General features: G+C 43.6%; 1 protein-coding gene across 1 annotated transcript in view; it reads left to right on the forward strand.

Moving 5' to 3' along the window:
• Positions 1-13,909, forward strand: part of LOC119386291 (integrin alpha-PS1) — a 117,861-nt gene extending 103,952 nt beyond the window's left edge. The window contains exons 17-27 of the mRNA XM_049414293.1: positions 655-732; positions 5,775-5,854; positions 5,939-6,019; positions 6,219-6,321; positions 7,844-7,963; positions 8,206-8,265; positions 8,589-8,705; positions 9,348-9,467; positions 9,928-10,029; positions 12,831-12,959; positions 13,626-13,909. Of these exons, the coding sequence (XP_049270250.1) occupies positions 655-732; positions 5,775-5,854; positions 5,939-6,019; positions 6,219-6,321; positions 7,844-7,963; positions 8,206-8,265; positions 8,589-8,705; positions 9,348-9,467; positions 9,928-10,029; positions 12,831-12,959; positions 13,626-13,706 (1,071 nt within the window). The 3' untranslated portion in view covers positions 13,707-13,909. The remainder of the gene's footprint in view (positions 1-654; positions 733-5,774; positions 5,855-5,938; positions 6,020-6,218; positions 6,322-7,843; positions 7,964-8,205; positions 8,266-8,588; positions 8,706-9,347; positions 9,468-9,927; positions 10,030-12,830; positions 12,960-13,625) is intronic.
• The last annotated feature ends 3,045 nt before the right edge of the window (positions 13,910-16,954 follow it).

Here is a 16,954-nt window from a genome sequence, read left to right on the forward strand (position 1 = left end):
CAGTATGCATTGACACACATTGTTACATGTAACTACCTTAAAGGGGTTCTGATACAAAAATTTTGGCCTCTCGTTTTTTTGCTCTAATGTGTTGCTGGGGGCCTGTTAGTCATAACATGGCACATCGTTTGCTGCAGCGCGTGACAGATAATTAATTACAGGCTCCTCATTACTGGCCAGTGTCAGTTTCGGATTCAAAAACGACAAGCCACCGGGTGCAACTATCACCACCTAGCGGGAGCAGCGCTCGATCACGTCAGCACACAGAGCGTGGTCACGTGAGGGAAGTAGGGGGTCAGTCACCAAGAGTCACCTTTAAGGGTTTCAATAGTCCGAGGGTGTCGATTGCTCACACAAACTTCAAAATTAATTTAAAATACATTCCAAGCTATATTCGTTGTTGATCTATTGCAGATGATATACGCATGTTCATGGAAATCGATCCCGCAGGCTATCTCGGCCGCGAATTTTGTGTCAGTACCCCTTTAACTCCTTGGATCGTTTAGAGCTTGAACGTAGTTGTTGCATAATTTAATTAGGTTATCTGGTCTGCCACAGACTTGATTCACTTCATTGATGTAGCATTCCTTGGTGCAAATTGAATATGTTCCTTTCTTTGGATTCTTTGCAATTGTAGACTCATGCATCTTTCAGGGCCTGGATGTGGTTGATTGTGTTCCTCAAGCTACACATGTTAAATGTGAGCTTGGAAATCCTCTAAACCAGGGTGAGGTGAGTGGTCATCTTTATTGTAAGCATAATTTCAAAGCATATCCGTGTTTCTAAGTTTAATTTGAACATACTGTTGAAAACTTGATCTAACGAAGTGATTGGGAAGCTCGAATTATTTTGTTAAATTGGGAAGTTCGTAAAATTGAGAAACGGATTTTTCGGCTCTTTGAAATCTGAAATTGAAATCCAGGGTTTGACGGAATCTTGTCTGGTCGAAAGGAGGCATTATAGAAAAGGAATAAACGCCGACCACAATAAACACTTTAAAAACAAGACGTTTCGGCTCCAGCACGGGAGCCTTGTTCACAAAGAAGTGTAAAGTCAGTTACGTTTCAATAGGTGCTGCAAGCATTGCGCATACACGTGAGGAAAATTTCCGTCATTGCGGTTGAGTGTGCGCTCTGTCGTCTGTATTGTTAGAGATTCCAGATAAAGACGCGAAGACAATTTTCTTTCTTTTTCAATGATGCTGGCGCTGTCCCAATCGATTACTTGGCCAGTCGATTCTGCGTGTTCCACCAATGCAATAGATGCAGCATTTGTAGACGCTACGGTATTAGCGGGTACAGAAGAACTGAGCCAGGAGCCATCGTGTCGCCATGATAGAACGTGTTCTCACTTCTTCTTCTTCTTTGCCTTTTCTGGCTGGCTGCGTTTATTTATTGTTTTCTACATCCTGCCCCGCCCCAGAAGTAGTAGGCATTTCCAGGTGATGCAGAGCTTGAGCGGGTCTTTTAAACACTTTTCCGTCTTGTGTCTTGATGGTGTAAGCCCGCACCAGTCCATGACGATGAGGTTATACTTCCAATAGTCGACCTAGAAGCCAAAAACACAGATTCTTCCTGTCGTCTTGTAGTAGTTCGACACCGTCTAACATTATACATCGTTTGAATCTTGGAGCGCATCCATACGGAGGTCTTAATTTCAGGAAATACTCCGTCTTCCATCTTTCCCAACGATGAGGGTCCTGACGGTACTTCCTGATCACATCTTTCATGGTAGTCCGATGACAAGTTGATGTGTCACAGGAGTGCTGATCCGGATGAGCGATGATTAAATTCCTGACGAGTAAGCGTGCACAGCATGCCAGATAGGGACTGAATATTCTGGAAGTTGTTCGTGGTGTAGTCCGCTTCGTTTCCACCTTGCCCGAAACTAGCAACTTTGTTGCTGCATTTGAAGAACCTTGCAAGTATTCTTCGTTGGCGTTCCAGCGCATACCTAGAACTGCTGCGGAACTGCTGTCACATTCTTGTAGACACGCTTTGTTTTCCTCAGAATCTTCAAGGAGTTGGATGTCGTTTCTTTCACATTTCCGAAAGTTCATTCCGGCGTTGCCCAAAATTGACTTTGCCTCGTTGTCCTCATCTAAGGCTTGGTCAAAACTGTCGTCTCCTGGCCGCAAGTCGACGACAGAGAAATTCTGCTTCGAAGTCCGGGCAAGAGGTCTGTCTTCTCCGCTTACGTTGTTTAAGCCGTCGTGTAGCACTAGAGAGTCTCGGCCGCAAGACTGCTTGATTGTCTGCTTAAACTGCAGATGTTTATAAGAAGGACATTCCTTATAGTAAGGGATGCTCATAGACTCTATCTTCGCGAAAGACCATGGGATCTCCGCTGCAGATTCTTCCACTGCATCCACTCGCAAGACGCTGACCAGATGAGTACCGCAGTCCAAGAAGGTCTTTTGGGAGACTGGTCCTTGTATTGTCCAACCGAAAATAGTATCTATCGCCGCAAGTCCTGGAACGTCTGGGCATCGGATGACTTCGCCGGTGATTACTTGCCAGAGATAATCAGATCCTATTAGTAAACCAATTCCGGTGTCTGTTGCGTCCTTAGGCCAGTAGTCGTTCGCGAGCAACTTTCCTTGTCCTCTTAATTCTTGAATGAATGTGTTGTTGGCTGACGACACAGTCAACTCGTGGCAAATGGTAGGGATGACTACAGCTTCTATGCGGATGTCAGCCTTGTTGTACCTGTTGCGAAGCTGTATTTCAACCACGTTCCGCTGTTCTGGTGGTGAAGAGCAAGTGCTTCCGAAGGTATTCAGTGCTAACCGTGTCTGCCTGACCACGTTCAGACTAAGCATACGAGCCACATCTTCCTTGATGAAACTTCTTTGGCTTCCTCCATCCAGAATCCCTCGAACGCATTGCCTCCTGTCTTTGTTGGCCAATTCAGTGCAGAATGTCTGGAGGTACACCGCGTTGTCCTTAGGTGGTTGGCCAGTGGACGATTCGTTGTTGCAGGCCGAAAGAGCGTTCGAAGAAACACACACCGTGGCGCTTCCTGATGGGCCTGTTGTCGTCGAAATCCTCCGGTAATTGGGGTCGCACATACTTGAGGCGTGTCTTCCGCGGCAGGAACTGCAGGTGAGCTTGACACGACAATCCTTCGCTCTGTGACCTTTTGACGTGCAGCGAAAGCACCGGTTATCATTTGTCAGCTGCTCCTTCTTGACCGCCAGAGGAATATCCGCGATGCAACTCCGCGTCCCATGCTGATCAGTACGGCAGAAGAAGCATTTGAACCTTGCGATAGACGTGGCCTGCAAAACTGATGCCGCCGGGATGCTACTATGCCTCCGGTCCAAGCGATCGTCCAAAGGAGGCAGTGCGTGGCAGTGCGTGCACTCTGACGTGGCAGTGCGTGCTGTTCTCTGCTTTCGAGCTCCACCCGCATGAACAGTAAAAGGTCGTTCAGCTCGGCATCCGAGGCACTTGACGCATCTGCTGGTGAACCCGACGAAGAGACTTGAGCAGCACGTACGTCAGATGACTGTGTCAAGGCGCGGTGTCGTTTTCCTCGAGTGAAGGAGAGACTGATGTCACGTGGTAGAGCCTGCTGCAAGATGTCGACGAGCATAGCTGAATATGTCAGAGTAGGCACGTTCAGGGCTCCAAGGCAGCGAATATTCAGTTGCGTGGCATCATACAATCTTCGAAAACCGCGGATGTCGTTGGTGGATGTCACGTTCGGAAGATTCCTCAGTGCTGTCAGATGGTGCTGAATAATCGTTGTTTTGTCGCCGAATCGTTCCTTCAACATAGCCACAGCGTCGGCGTAACATGATTCGGTCGTGGGCAAACCCGCGATCGCTGCTGCTGCGTCACCGGCTAGGAAACTCTTCAGGTAATAGAATTTAGTGGAAGGCGTCAGGTCGTGGTTGAGATGCACAACTTGTTCGAATTGCTCCCAAAAGCCTGTCCACTGTGCGACGTCACCTCTGAACGTTGGGATATGCAGCTGAGGTAACCGGGGCGCCATGAATCTTGCGGGAGCCTCATTTCTGAAAGCCGGTTCTTCTGTGGTTTCACCACTGGGAGCTTGAGCATGGCCGTTCCGATCTCTCTCCATTAGGGACATTCGGCATTGTAGCTCAGCAAGGATGCCAGCGGCTTCATCCTGGTATTCAGCTATAGCTGTATATTCCTGTTCGATATTTTCTGTCGGAATATACTGCTCATATAGCTCGTCGATCTGAGAGAGCTCTCCGTTGCTAGCCGCGAGTCGTTCCTTTACAGCTGAGAGCTTCGCGATGTCGACGTCAGCGGAGTCAAGCAAGAGTCGCGCTTCTTGAATTATCTTCGTGTTCTGCGCACGTCGTGCAGATCGCTTGCCTTTTAGTCGATCCATTGGACGAACAATGCTGCTGGCCGAAGTCGTTGTACCAACGCCGATCTTCGCATCCACGATCCGTCGATTCCTCACCGCCCGCGACGCGAAGCGAGAGTAGATTCCTGGTCGCCGTGCGTAGAAGGAAGACTTGTCCGCACGTGGGTTTTCGGCACCAAAATGTATGGACGCTATGAGGTTAACTGGCGCGGAAGAATTCAGGCAGAAGCCATCGTTGCCGTGATCGAACGTGATCTACTTCTTCTTCTTCTTTGCCTTTTCTGGCTGGCTGCGTTTATTTATTGTTTTCTACAGCATTCCTTTTCTTGATGTTGTAGCGGTGTTGTTTCACTCTCTGCTCGAAATTTCCCGTCTCGCCCACGTAAACATGATCGCATCCGACGCAAGGGATGCTGTATACCACTCCGGGATGCTTTTCTTTTGCCAATTTTTCTTTCACATTCACCAGCAAGTGCTTTAGCTTGTTTGCTGGAACATAATCTATAATTTGAAATGCTGGAGCGAAATCTGAAATTGTAACGTTGCGACGACCAAAAGCTACCAAGCCGTTGTTCTTGCCACCAATCCACTCCTGTGCATGTGAGAAGTCCATGAGGGCAGCCCGAGGCGGCCCTGACATGGAGCTTCCCATGTCGCCCGGACATAGGGGGCACCACGTCTGGGCGATGCAAGCCAGAAAGATGGTTATGTGAGGCAATGATGGGTGAACAATATGCGAAGACACGGAGAACAAATTAAGTGATTGTGCGAGGAGGCTGAGCCAGAAAGTGGCAAGGAGACTATTAGTGCCATGAAATCACGAAAACAACCACCGCCGCCTGCAACATCATCTGGTACGTAAGAGCGCTACAGACTGCCAAGTCCGTTGCTCCATGGGTGGGCGCAGCATGCAGCCTTATTGTCAAACTATAGCTAGCTAGGGCCGGGAGTAGGGCGCCTAGGTGTTTTAATGCGATAGCGTTAGAGCACACGCTTGAAGAAAAACCCGTCTCTGCAAAATTCTAAGGAAATCACCGCTTTTTTAATCGGGTATTTCTGGAAAAACTTTGTTAAATTGGGATTGGTGGCCAAGCTAATTTGTTAATTCGGGTTGATGAGCCTTATGAGTATTTGCTGGGGAATCGAAATTTCTTTGTTAGATCAAGAACTTCCTAAAATTGGCTTTTGTTAGATCATGTTTTAACTGTGTAAGATCTGCAGTTGGTCTTAATAAACACAGATTTCTTTTTTCCTTAATTGGTATTCTAGTTACTTATATATGTGGCAAATCACAGAACATCAAAACATCATTGAAATATGGGCGCCAGTGTATTCACCACAACTGAACTGTCATTTGTGCTTGGTATATTAGTCTCGACGATGCTGGCTGACATTTATCACACAGAGTCATTTGATGTTCTTTACAGATTGAGATACTTCTTCGGTTTAATACTCGTAGTGAGGCTGATGCTGAAACTAGCCTGAAATTTGCCATCAAGGCTAATACGTAAGTTTCACTACCTTAATTCTCATTACGAGCAATTGGGAGTGCTATCATTTGAAATGCTCCTTTTGTTGTCCTTCTTACTAGCACAAGCCAAGAAGTGAGCCCTCAAGAAGACCTGGCCATACATGTCAATGTTGTTCGTGTTGCAGAACTTGAACTCAGGGGGTAATTACTTCCCTTTTTTTTATTCTTGTATACTTGACCTGGAGCTCGCACAGAAATTTATTGCATGTAGTTTAATCTTTTTTTCGATATTTTTGTCTGATTACATATCTGTGAATGATTTCATAGTGACACAACAGTAGGACTTGCACAGCTATTCATGCTACGGAAGTGCTGAAACTGGGCACCTTTTGCTTTACAGAGCCACACAGCCAGAACAGGTATGGTATGGAGGTGCGGTTGTTGGAGCACATGCCATGAAGCATTTTGATGAAATCGGCAGCAAGGTTACCCACACTTACCAGGTATGATTTTCTCATGAAAGGTTTCCTCCTTCATCATTTCCTACTGTTAGTGTTAAAGCTCTTCAGTAGTACCACATAATGATGCATGCTTGATTGAAAATATTATACGTTTTAGCCTAGAAAGAACATTGCTTTTCTCTGACTGATCTCATTACCTTTTAGTATTTGTTCCATTTACTACTTGGATCAGAATGAAGTGATAACATTAATGGTGGTTTTAAATTGAAATTTTGACAGTAAAGACACTAGACAGACAGTCGCGCTCAATATGACTTGCAACGCGGGAGCGCGTGGCCTCACGAGCTCAAAGATTGCGCATAGCTTCAACTTGCCCTTATTTCACGAAATAAATGCCATTTTTGCACTTGGGGATGATCTTAATACAGAAAATATCATCTAGTTGTGGAAATGAGGTGACGTTGAAGCCATGTGCCATCTTTCAGGTCGTGAGGCCACGCGCTCCCGTGTTGCAAGTCATATTGAACATGCCTGTACATATATTGCGTATGATGATGTCGTGTTGAAGTAAAGAAAATGAAGATTTATGTGGCTAAGTTGCTGATTTTTTTCTTTTTATTCTGAAAAAGCAGTGCTTATGAGTGTTTCACTGATATGAAAATAAGTATGAAAACTGTGCTATTCAATGTAATGCCATGCTTATTCTATCCAAACAAGACAGAAAGTAAACAGGAAGGTGTGATCTTGAAGGGAGCGACAATTTTTGGCAATCACCATTGAATGCTTTTGGCATGTTGCAGTGCTTCCTTTAACCCTTTCACGACCATAGACGAGTGTAGTTGTCATGAGATTTTGCAACGACGTGACCTATGACGTCTATACTTGTCATCAACAAAAATTGGTCCTACACAGAACCAATGAAAACTATACTCGTCATACTTGTGTTTCTTGACGATAGATGGCCACACTTGTCCATGTTGGGCCATTTGTGTCTCAGCTTTCATTTTATTGCCATTTTTCATTGTATATTGCCATGCGGTGAAGCCACCTTCGAGTTATCTTTTTCTTTTACGTGATAAGGGAAATAAAGGAACATCATTGAATTGAAACAATGGCGCCGTTTTATTCAGGAAAGGAAAAGCTGTATTAAATGAACGAAAAAATTTTTTGGTGATTTTGGCACGTTTTTCTTCTTTTCTTACGGTCGCGAAAGGGTTAATAGCCGTATGCATTAGTTTATTTTGTGCACAGTATTGTTAAGTACTAAAACGCTACCTATGAATATACTTCATCAGGCCTGCAGCAAAATTTTTTAAATGTACTTGTAAATGAAAAATGCATGCAATTACTTCCTGCTTATGACATTGCATGATAGTACACAGTGTCACATGCATGAGGATATACAAAAATATTATTGATTGATGATGTAGGTGTTGTATTGCTGAGCTTATAGTGAGAATTGCAACTTATGAGCGAAAAATTTCACGCTTGCTGACTTACTCGAGTTCAGGTATTCATATGCCGAACTAACTTTTCGTTGTTTTTGGCGACTAATTTTTTTCAGGTGTTCAACCATGGTCCTTGGGCTGTGCCCTCTCTTGATGTTGTTGTTTCCTGGCCATATGAAGCTGAAAATCAGCAGCAGCATGGAAAATATCTTCTATATGTGACTCATGTTCCTCAGGTTTGTAATCAGGCTGCAAATATCTGCTGCAACATAACTTATGTCATCAATAAAACCACACTAAACTTTCTGTCTAAACTTTCAAGAAGCAGATGTAAGCGCATGTATTATAATGCACTAAACAGTGATGTCAGTTTATCGTGTATGGACTTGCAAGCAATCAACGTCCTTTACCTAGCATTTTGTAGTACTTGGAGAAAAAATGGAGACAGCAGAATGTTTTGCTTACTGGCTCCTTTCAGGTGGCCGGGGATGGAGAATGCTTCATGGAAGAGGGTCAGGTTAACCCACTTGGATTAAAGGTAAACTACCTGTCCTGTTTTCTGTCAGAAATGCATAGGGTACCCTTCATTCATTCGTTAAGATAGTGCATGATACTGTGTTTAATGAAACTGCATACATTTACTACATGGAGCATTTCTGCTTATCATTTTTTGTTAACTTGCACAATGAAGAAAGCTCCTAATTTAAGAGTAAAACCCATGTAAAAATGTTTCTCAAGAGATAATCTGAGATAGTTTTAATGTGAGTGATTATTATGGTTGCCTTTGGTAATGGTGCATGAGCTAGAAAACTGCTGGCCCATGTTTGTATTGTAACTCACCTCTGCTCCTTTTTTATGCAGGACCGACCGAGTGCCATCACTGCTGCTAGTCGCACCAAGAAACGGGAAAAAAGGGAGATAGTTGTCTCTCCTGAGGAGGTGCGCCTTGAGGGCAAAACTGTTAGGCTTGTCACAATGGTGAGTCTTCAAAACACCTCCTGTACAGACTCGATAGCTTAAGCTGAATTTTAGCTTGATCTAGCTTCATAGCTGAAGAATTGTGCTGTGGAAACTAGGCAAAGACAAAGAATATAAGCAAGCGGATGGGTTCCCATCCTGTTGCTTGTGTATGCATGGCCTGCTCTGCAAAGACGTGCATATATTCTCCATACAGTATTCAAGAGGACTGGCATAGTGGAGGCACACACACCCACGCAAATCGAAATACTAAAGCTTATGGTTGTCTATATTTCTTCCCTGAAAAGATGCACTCCACTTCATAGACATTTGCGATTGTTAAATTCATGTAAATGGAAGCCACGTGAAAATGAATGCTGGAAAGCTTTCTATTTTGCTCCTCTATCGTTTACAAACCGGGGAAATTGTGGTATCTTGTGAAAAGCTTTTGCATCGTGATTTTGAACTGTTTCCAAATGTTTTTAATATGTCTAATTTCATGAATATGATGGAAACTGTGAAAATGATGCAATATGTGTAACTTCTGTGATTGGATTGCTTTCTGCTGAAAAAGACAAAAATTTGAAGACGCTTGAAAACATTGTAATTATGTTGTAAGCCGTTGTATCACAAAATGGATTAAAACATGTTCTTTCAAAACAGAACTGTCATCGGCGCAGTGCCAAGTGTTTCAAGTTCCGGTGCAGCATTCGTAATCTCAAGAAGCAGTCATCTGCTACAGTCACCATTGCAGCTAGGCTGTGGAATGCTACTCTTGTTGAGGTGAGTGGCATCATGTTCTCAGCATGAGGTCGTGAATGGTTGCGTAGCCAGAAATTTGTGACAAGGAGAGGGGAGGGGAGGGTGATAAGCAAATAAAAATTAGCTGGATTATATGGAACAGACTTCTACGCACATTGGAGCTGCGTCATTGGTGAAATAGTCAAGCGTATCTGAGCCCTTACTGGGGTGTTTGTCATAGCCCATATCTATTCCTTTGAAACATAAACTCAATCAGTTATTGAGGCATGAAGATCGAAGCAATAAAACAGTGCAACAGGTGGTATCCCTTACACAATTGACATATGCTTACCAGAAGAAAAATTCGCAACTTCGAATTTTCATATAGTAATTAAGTTGTGTGTATGTGTGCAAACAGGCAGCCTCACATTTCTGTACAGTAAAAAACTCGACGGAGAAACAGCATATTCTTGATTTAAATTGTGCCCATCATGATTTACAGGACTATGCTACAGTTGACCAGGTCAGCATATTATCCTCGGCCGAAATTGTTCTTGATTCATCCCTGGAGATTCGGCAGAAGGAAGAGGACGACTATGCAGAGGTATGAATTAAATGTGCTCAATGAGTTTATGCTGAAATTCTTTTCTATTAACACATTAACGCATTTACATATTTTAGCTCTGACAGCTGTCAGATCAGGGGAGCAGTATACAGTTTGTCCATTCTTAGAGGAACCAATCAATTTGTCAACCCCGGATTTAATTTCTCTGCATTTTTTCTCATGCTGCAGAATTCTGAAAATGGTGCAACTGCAGAATAGGAAGTTTTTTTTTTCAGTAATTCAGACAGTTTTTGTCAAGTTTGCAGAATATAGACACCATGTAAAACTCTGTATAGTGATGTAACCTGTGAAAACTTTTATTATTTTATGTCTAGCACACTTCAAAGCCACCTAGCCACCTCTTTAAAGGGGTACTGGCACAAAAATTTTGGTGTGGCTTTTTTTTGCTGCAATATGTTGCTGGAGGCCTATTAGTCATAATACGGGACATCGCTTGCTGCAGCACGCGACAGATAATTAATTACCGACCTCAGTCTCAATTTCGGTCTGAGATAGCTCCAAGAACAACAAGTCGCCGTGTGCAGCTATCGCCATCTAGTGTGTGAAAGGCACGCAAAACTGTGACAGTTCCGTGCTGCCTGCATTGTCTGCTCGCATTCTTTTGCATTCGGCATGTGCAACGCAATGTCGTTGCCGTCATTGTCATCATCGTCTCCTGGTGCCAAAGACCTTCTTGAGGTTTCCACACGTTCGCCGCGGGCATGGATTCATGAGCAGCCGCTGAATAGTAGCCTGCTGGCGCAAGCACGGCAAAAGCACAGTGGCGACTATGACGTCATGATTTAGCTGGACATCTCGGAGCCTGGCCGCAGTGGTGACGTTGCGGAAGTTTGGGGTCACCTTCAGGTCATTTTGTATGATGTCAATGTCGCGAGGTGCGGCGTATTGCGCTGGATTGCGCACACAAACTTCAAAGTTTATACAAATTACCTTCCAAGCTGTATTCGCTGTTTAGATTTGGTAGGTGATATACGCATGTTCCCGACAATCGACCCCGCAGGCTATCCCAGCTGCGAAATTTTGTTTCATTACCATAGGTCGGCAAACTCACTCATGAGTCAACTCACTCAGACTCAGATCTGCCCGTGAGTCTGAGTTTGAGTGAGTCCAGGTGAGTAATATATTGGTGAGTTTGAGTACGAGTGAGTCCGGTTGAGGAAATTTTTGGTGAGTCCGAGTCTGAGTGAGTCCCGTTGAGGAAAATATTGGCGAGTTTGAGTCCGAGTGAGCCCTAAGCGTAAAGTATATTATTTGAGTGAGTCTGAGTGAGCTCCACCTTTTACTGCCGACCTATGGTCCTATGATACTCATCTTCAGCACTACTGCCAGCAGCCTTGTATCGGCTTATGTTTATACCCAAGTCTATTCACACATGTCTCAACGCACTAGCGTTCATGCGCCACCTCAATATTTATTGGTCAGAGATGTGAATTGGGAGGGATGCCATGACCACCCTGCCGCAAACTCTTTCACGGAAAGTTCTTGATAAAAATATCTCGTTTGAGTTGGGTATTTCATAAAAATGTCCTTACTGGATTACTGATAACTCGTATTTAAAGGTATAAGATCAAAAGGCATATTGAAGAGCACCGATTATGTGAGGCATTGGAAAAAAAGAGCGTTGACACTCAAAATGTGAAGTGTTTCCGACCCTTTCCAATCCTGCACTTTCACCCATTCTATCATTCCATGGTGCAGTTGACACATGTTAGTGCAGTTTGGAGTCAGCGATGAAAATGCTTTGTTTGCCGCTGATGCTAAACAGAGGCTCAGCACCGACAACACTCCTAGCCATGCTGCCTCTAATTTTGCATTAGGAAGTATTGTAATTGTCGGTAATCTTTCAGATTGGCATGTCTACATAATGTATCTTCTCAATTACTTCTTTCTAACTAAGCTTTCAATAATACTTTGACTTGGGCGAGTTGGTTCATACTCGGAGAAATGCAGCGCGACTTAGACGAAGACAAGAAACACAGATAGACACAGACGAGCACCGTCAACAACTTTCCAGTTGTGGCTGTTATAGTAATTTGATTCCAAATATATATCGAGCTTGCAAGAGTGGATTATAATATGTGCATACTGTTCGGATCCAGTTTAGGCACATACAAAAAAATTAGTGATGGGACACACGTCAGTTTAGGGATCATAGCACATCAGATGTGTATCCCACATTAACAGGCAACATTTTTCGGTAAGTTTGCTTGCAGTCAGGCTCAGACATTTGGCTTTCACATGTGAAATATGCAAATATTTAGTTGAGAGTTTAGTTTGAAGTTTTATGCACCTGTTCTGGAGTATTGGCAGTATTAAGCCATACTGAAATATAACCTGCCTTTAAGATTTTGGCTGGTAGTCAACCATTTTCTTCATCACAAGCAGTGACTCTCAAGCAATGACTCTGTCAATAATTTTGCACTGGTCATATGATGGCTTCACGTGGAGAGCAAAATTAAGTTTGGAGGAAGGCAACATGCATGCAATGAACCAGTGAGAAGCAAGCATATGGTTTAAATGTGCTGGTGCTGCTTCATGTTTTCTGATGTTCGAATGTGTCAGCAGCTAGAATATTTGATTATATGAGCATTTTCATGTTGCCCTAGATGTGTAGTAAGTTAAATATAAAAATGAGCTTCAAATGATGCCACTATGGCAAGTGGAACAATCGACATCACAGTGTTTTCCACTGCTGCCTGTCCCAACAAAAAATGGATCGCAATAGCTCCAAAACTTGCAATGGAAGAACCACAAATGCAAAGATTTGCTTCCAAATGCAGGCAGAAACGAGGGCTTACCCCGATGCAAGCTTGTACCAGAAGACGGAAGGTGTGGCTCTCTGGATCATCATCCTTGCCATTGTTGCAGGCATCTTGCTGCTACTATTAGTCATCTTCATCCTCTACAAGGTGGGTGCTCTAACATGCTATTCAACAGAACTATAGCACAAGGATGCAGAGAAAGTACAGACACACACAGAGGCTGCTAACTACTCGCAACAATTTATCTACTAGGTGTGGGGCTATGTGTTATGCAGAAATCTTTGAAGGTTGAGGCTTACAGCGTCTTAGAATTTCAACATCTTTGGAGGTCATCCTGGCAGCTTTGTTCTCACGTGTTCGCCAAGAAACTTGAAGCACTAAGCACAGCAGCTCTGGTCTGGTCCTCGTAATCTCTACAGCGAATATAGGTCCCTGTCCAAGGACTTTCTGGATAGCCCCGGGAATGATTGTGAAGTGCTTTGCCACAGTGCACTGGAGCGCTCGAAAATGACCAGTCAAATATTCCATAAGTCTCACAAGTCACAATTAGCGGGACCTCCAACAATCTTATAAATTTTCTATTTTTTGATGTACTTTGGTTTTATTATAGTGGCTTTATTAGCATAACAGAGGAAATTAATTGCACAACAGCTGTGGTGAGTGGTGAACATGAATTCTTGTGCAGCATGTGGCTAGCGCCTAATTAGTATGCATTTATTGAAGCGCATCACAAGTGTCACTTGTGAGGAGATTAAGAGGCTGTGAAATGTTCTGAGAGAGCGCGTTTTATAAACACACCATTTGTTCCTGCAGTTGGGCTTCTTCAAGCGGAAACGGCCAGCTGATGGCTACTCCCCAGCACCTACATCGGACAAGGATTTTAATGGCACATAATGAAGAAACAGTATGCGTCAACAACATCCGAGCCAAGTGGAACGAGTATGACATCCGTCCGGGCGTGCTGTCCACGTGCACCTTCCTAGCCAACCTCGGGTCGAGGTCTGCCGATAGCTGCATGCCCAGCGGTGCCTATGTCAAGCCGCTAACCTCCATTAATTTCTTACCGTCTTCAGCGCCTTCATCTTCAGTACTTTACACCCACAGAGAGTCATCCTGCTCTAGTGTTTTCTTCTACAGCTTGTTGCTTTGAGCCAGTGAGATAGACAGACTTTTTTTGCATGTATGAGATTTACACGGGCTTGCACAAAGCATATTTGCCTTTGAAAATGTTTCTATAGGCTCACAGAACAGGATTGGGACTCTGCCTTACGAAGTTCAGAGTTTTTGCCACAACTACGGGCTGTCCAGAGAGCCCATGATGCGGCGGTGAGGCTAGGCCTCCCCGTCCCCACGTGGGAGCGGCCCGCGGAGTTGCTCTAAGAGTAGCGTTTCTCAGGACCCAATAAAGTTCTATGTCTGTCTGTCTATAGGCAACGGTAAGCGAAGTGCAGGAGTAGTGTCCTAGTGCTGTTAGTACACAATTTATAAAAAAACATCATGAGGCATGACTGTGACTTACTCTGAAAGTTTCTATAGTCAAGCCCATATTTAACTAGACAGCCACTTCTTACCATTAATGTTCATGTACAGTCACAAGCAAAAGTCTGAGAACACAGGTGCCACAAAAACAATTTTTCTTTGCAGCTTAGGTATGCAACCTGAAATCAACTGTTACAGCCTATATGTGTCTGTTCACTAATGTATAGTTTATCAAAACAGTTCCATATTACATAGCTATGCTGAAATTGTTTGCGTCATGGTCTTTAGACTTTTGTTTCGACTGTACATGGTAGCACCAATATGAAAGTGAACAAAGCTGAAAGCTGATCAGTTCTTCTATCATCTTTTCTGAAAATCTGCAGTTCAGTGGGACTGTGGCCAGAGTAAACAGAATACCTATTGCACTGCTTGACTTTCCAGCATGGGTTGAGAGTATAATGGCTTCGCCAGCCTGTAATGTTTTTGGAAATGTGAAAGCAATGTGCCAGTAAAAGCAGCACTGTTACAGACCTCGCACCCACTTGTGTCATAGCAGCACTGTCCTACACATTCTTCTAGTAGCCTGTGTGCCATGCATGGCAACTGAGCTTTTGATGTATTGGACAAGGTGATGACACCTTTCAGGATTTATAGTTGGTACAAGTCAGGTTTCATGCAATTCTTGGTTTCGTTAACATGGCTCTCAATGACAAGCTGCATTCATGACAGCAACAGGATGTAATGACGCTTTTGCATTTTGCCCGTTTCTTTTTTTCTTTTCACTTCTGAAATTTCTTTCACTACCATTTCTCCTTTTTTTCATGGCCCATACTGAAGTGATAACACATATTCATACTGATTTCACGGTCGTAAGACAATGCATTTCTGCAGTGTAACACTTTGAGTCGCTGAAAGCAGCAGTACTCAAGTGGTACCGCTGTCAGTGTTTCTAAAGTCTATCAAAGGGGACTACACCTTGTCTTCTACATTTTTTCGTGTTGTCTTGTACAGAAAGAAATCTACGCTTATTTATTTAAATGCTAGGCTTTCTAATGATGGAGATGTGCATGTGAATATGTTGTTTGCAGTGCAAGCCTTGTGAACAGTGCACTTACTGCTGTGCTTAAATTTCTTCTTGGTGAGGTCTGGAGCCTGTTGACTTGCACACAGGGAGGGCACCTGACCTCCTCTCTACACAGTTCACTGCCATAGCATTTCCACAAATCGTGCTGAAATGCAAGTCCTGTGGTAGGGGCCTCACATGGTGAGGAGACAGAAGCAGGCAGCTCTGATTCAGTCGTCATCCACGACCAAGTTGCTGTTGGATGAAGTTGAATGCCACACTGCCACTCTTGTAGATGTAGGTGAGGTTGGTACCAGTAGGAATAGGAGTTGTGCACTTACAAGGTGGGGAGAAAAAATAAAACAATCAAAGTGATGTACCCTGACAGATGGTGGTAGTATAGTGGTCATGAACAATGTCTCCTCACTCAAGATCATTTCCTTTTCTTTGCTTGATTTTGTACGAACTAGTACCAGACAGTCTACATATTGTGCAGTGCCTTGAGACGGTTGTTGTTAGCACTTCCAGATTTTATTCTTCTAGAGGGCCCAGCAAAAGACGGGGGAGAAAAAAAAGGTGTGTGCTGGTGTACGAAACATCAGTTTATAAGAAAAAGTGAGGGTCATGTTGAGCTAATTTTGTCTAGTTTCTTATTCTGTTCTAATTTTTAAAGATATGGCTGGTAAAGTTCTTTCTGGGCCACTGTTGAGGTGGAGTTGGGTATGTTTGTGTGCCTAGCAAAGGACATTTTGAATAGTTCTTTCAAACAGATGCTACCTACTCTGCAGTGAATTAATTTTCAGCCTTTAAGAGAAATCACTATTTTCCTGTGGAAACCATGTTGAAAACACTGATTCCACCTTGGACATCGAATTTTCTTATTTATCCACTCTTAAGTTGTGACATAGGCCCATGTTGTACAGTGTTGGTATTAGCCCATTATACTGCTTAAGAGTTACATGATTCTATTTATGTTCTGGAAATACGAGCAATTCTTGGAACAAAATGTGTATTGCTTAATTAAGGTGAATGTCATGAAAAGCTTGACTTCATAAATACTCCTGCAGTAGTGCATGTTGTTGCAAACCGGTGCTGGCTTACTGAGTCTTAATGTTTGCTTCTGCCGGCAAACCAGATGAGTGAATTTACGTCAGCTGTGGACACTCCTGAGCATTACCCATATTTTGGTCAATGCATGCTGTCAGGAGGGCAATACCACATAGTGTAGTTATAATGAAGGAAAAGTGCAAACACTGCACTTTCTTTTAGCCCTTGATGGCAGCCATTAGGGCTGTGTTCACTTCTGAACTAGGCCATATGACTCATTCTTGTGATGCCACAGTTAACGACTTCTGCTAATGCCTGGACTAATTAGTACTGCATTTTCAATCGCAGAATCCCATTCTCTTCCCTGCACAAGTGCCACTTTTTTGTATGATATCGTTGTGACACTATGCCGTAACTAGCTTCACGGCAAAGGAGGATGAATGGAAACTTGAGGGCAAACAACGAAGGCACATTTTGCTTACTTCCCTTTTGTGTGCAAATGTACATAGAGCCATTGCTTTGCAGGTTTTCGATGTTCTCGTTTTTTGTTGTT

This window comes from Rhipicephalus sanguineus, chromosome 3 (assembly GCF_013339695.2).
Source record: "Rhipicephalus sanguineus isolate Rsan-2018 chromosome 3, BIME_Rsan_1.4, whole genome shotgun sequence".
Classification (NCBI taxonomy): Eukaryota; Metazoa; Arthropoda; class Arachnida; order Ixodida; family Ixodidae; genus Rhipicephalus; species Rhipicephalus sanguineus.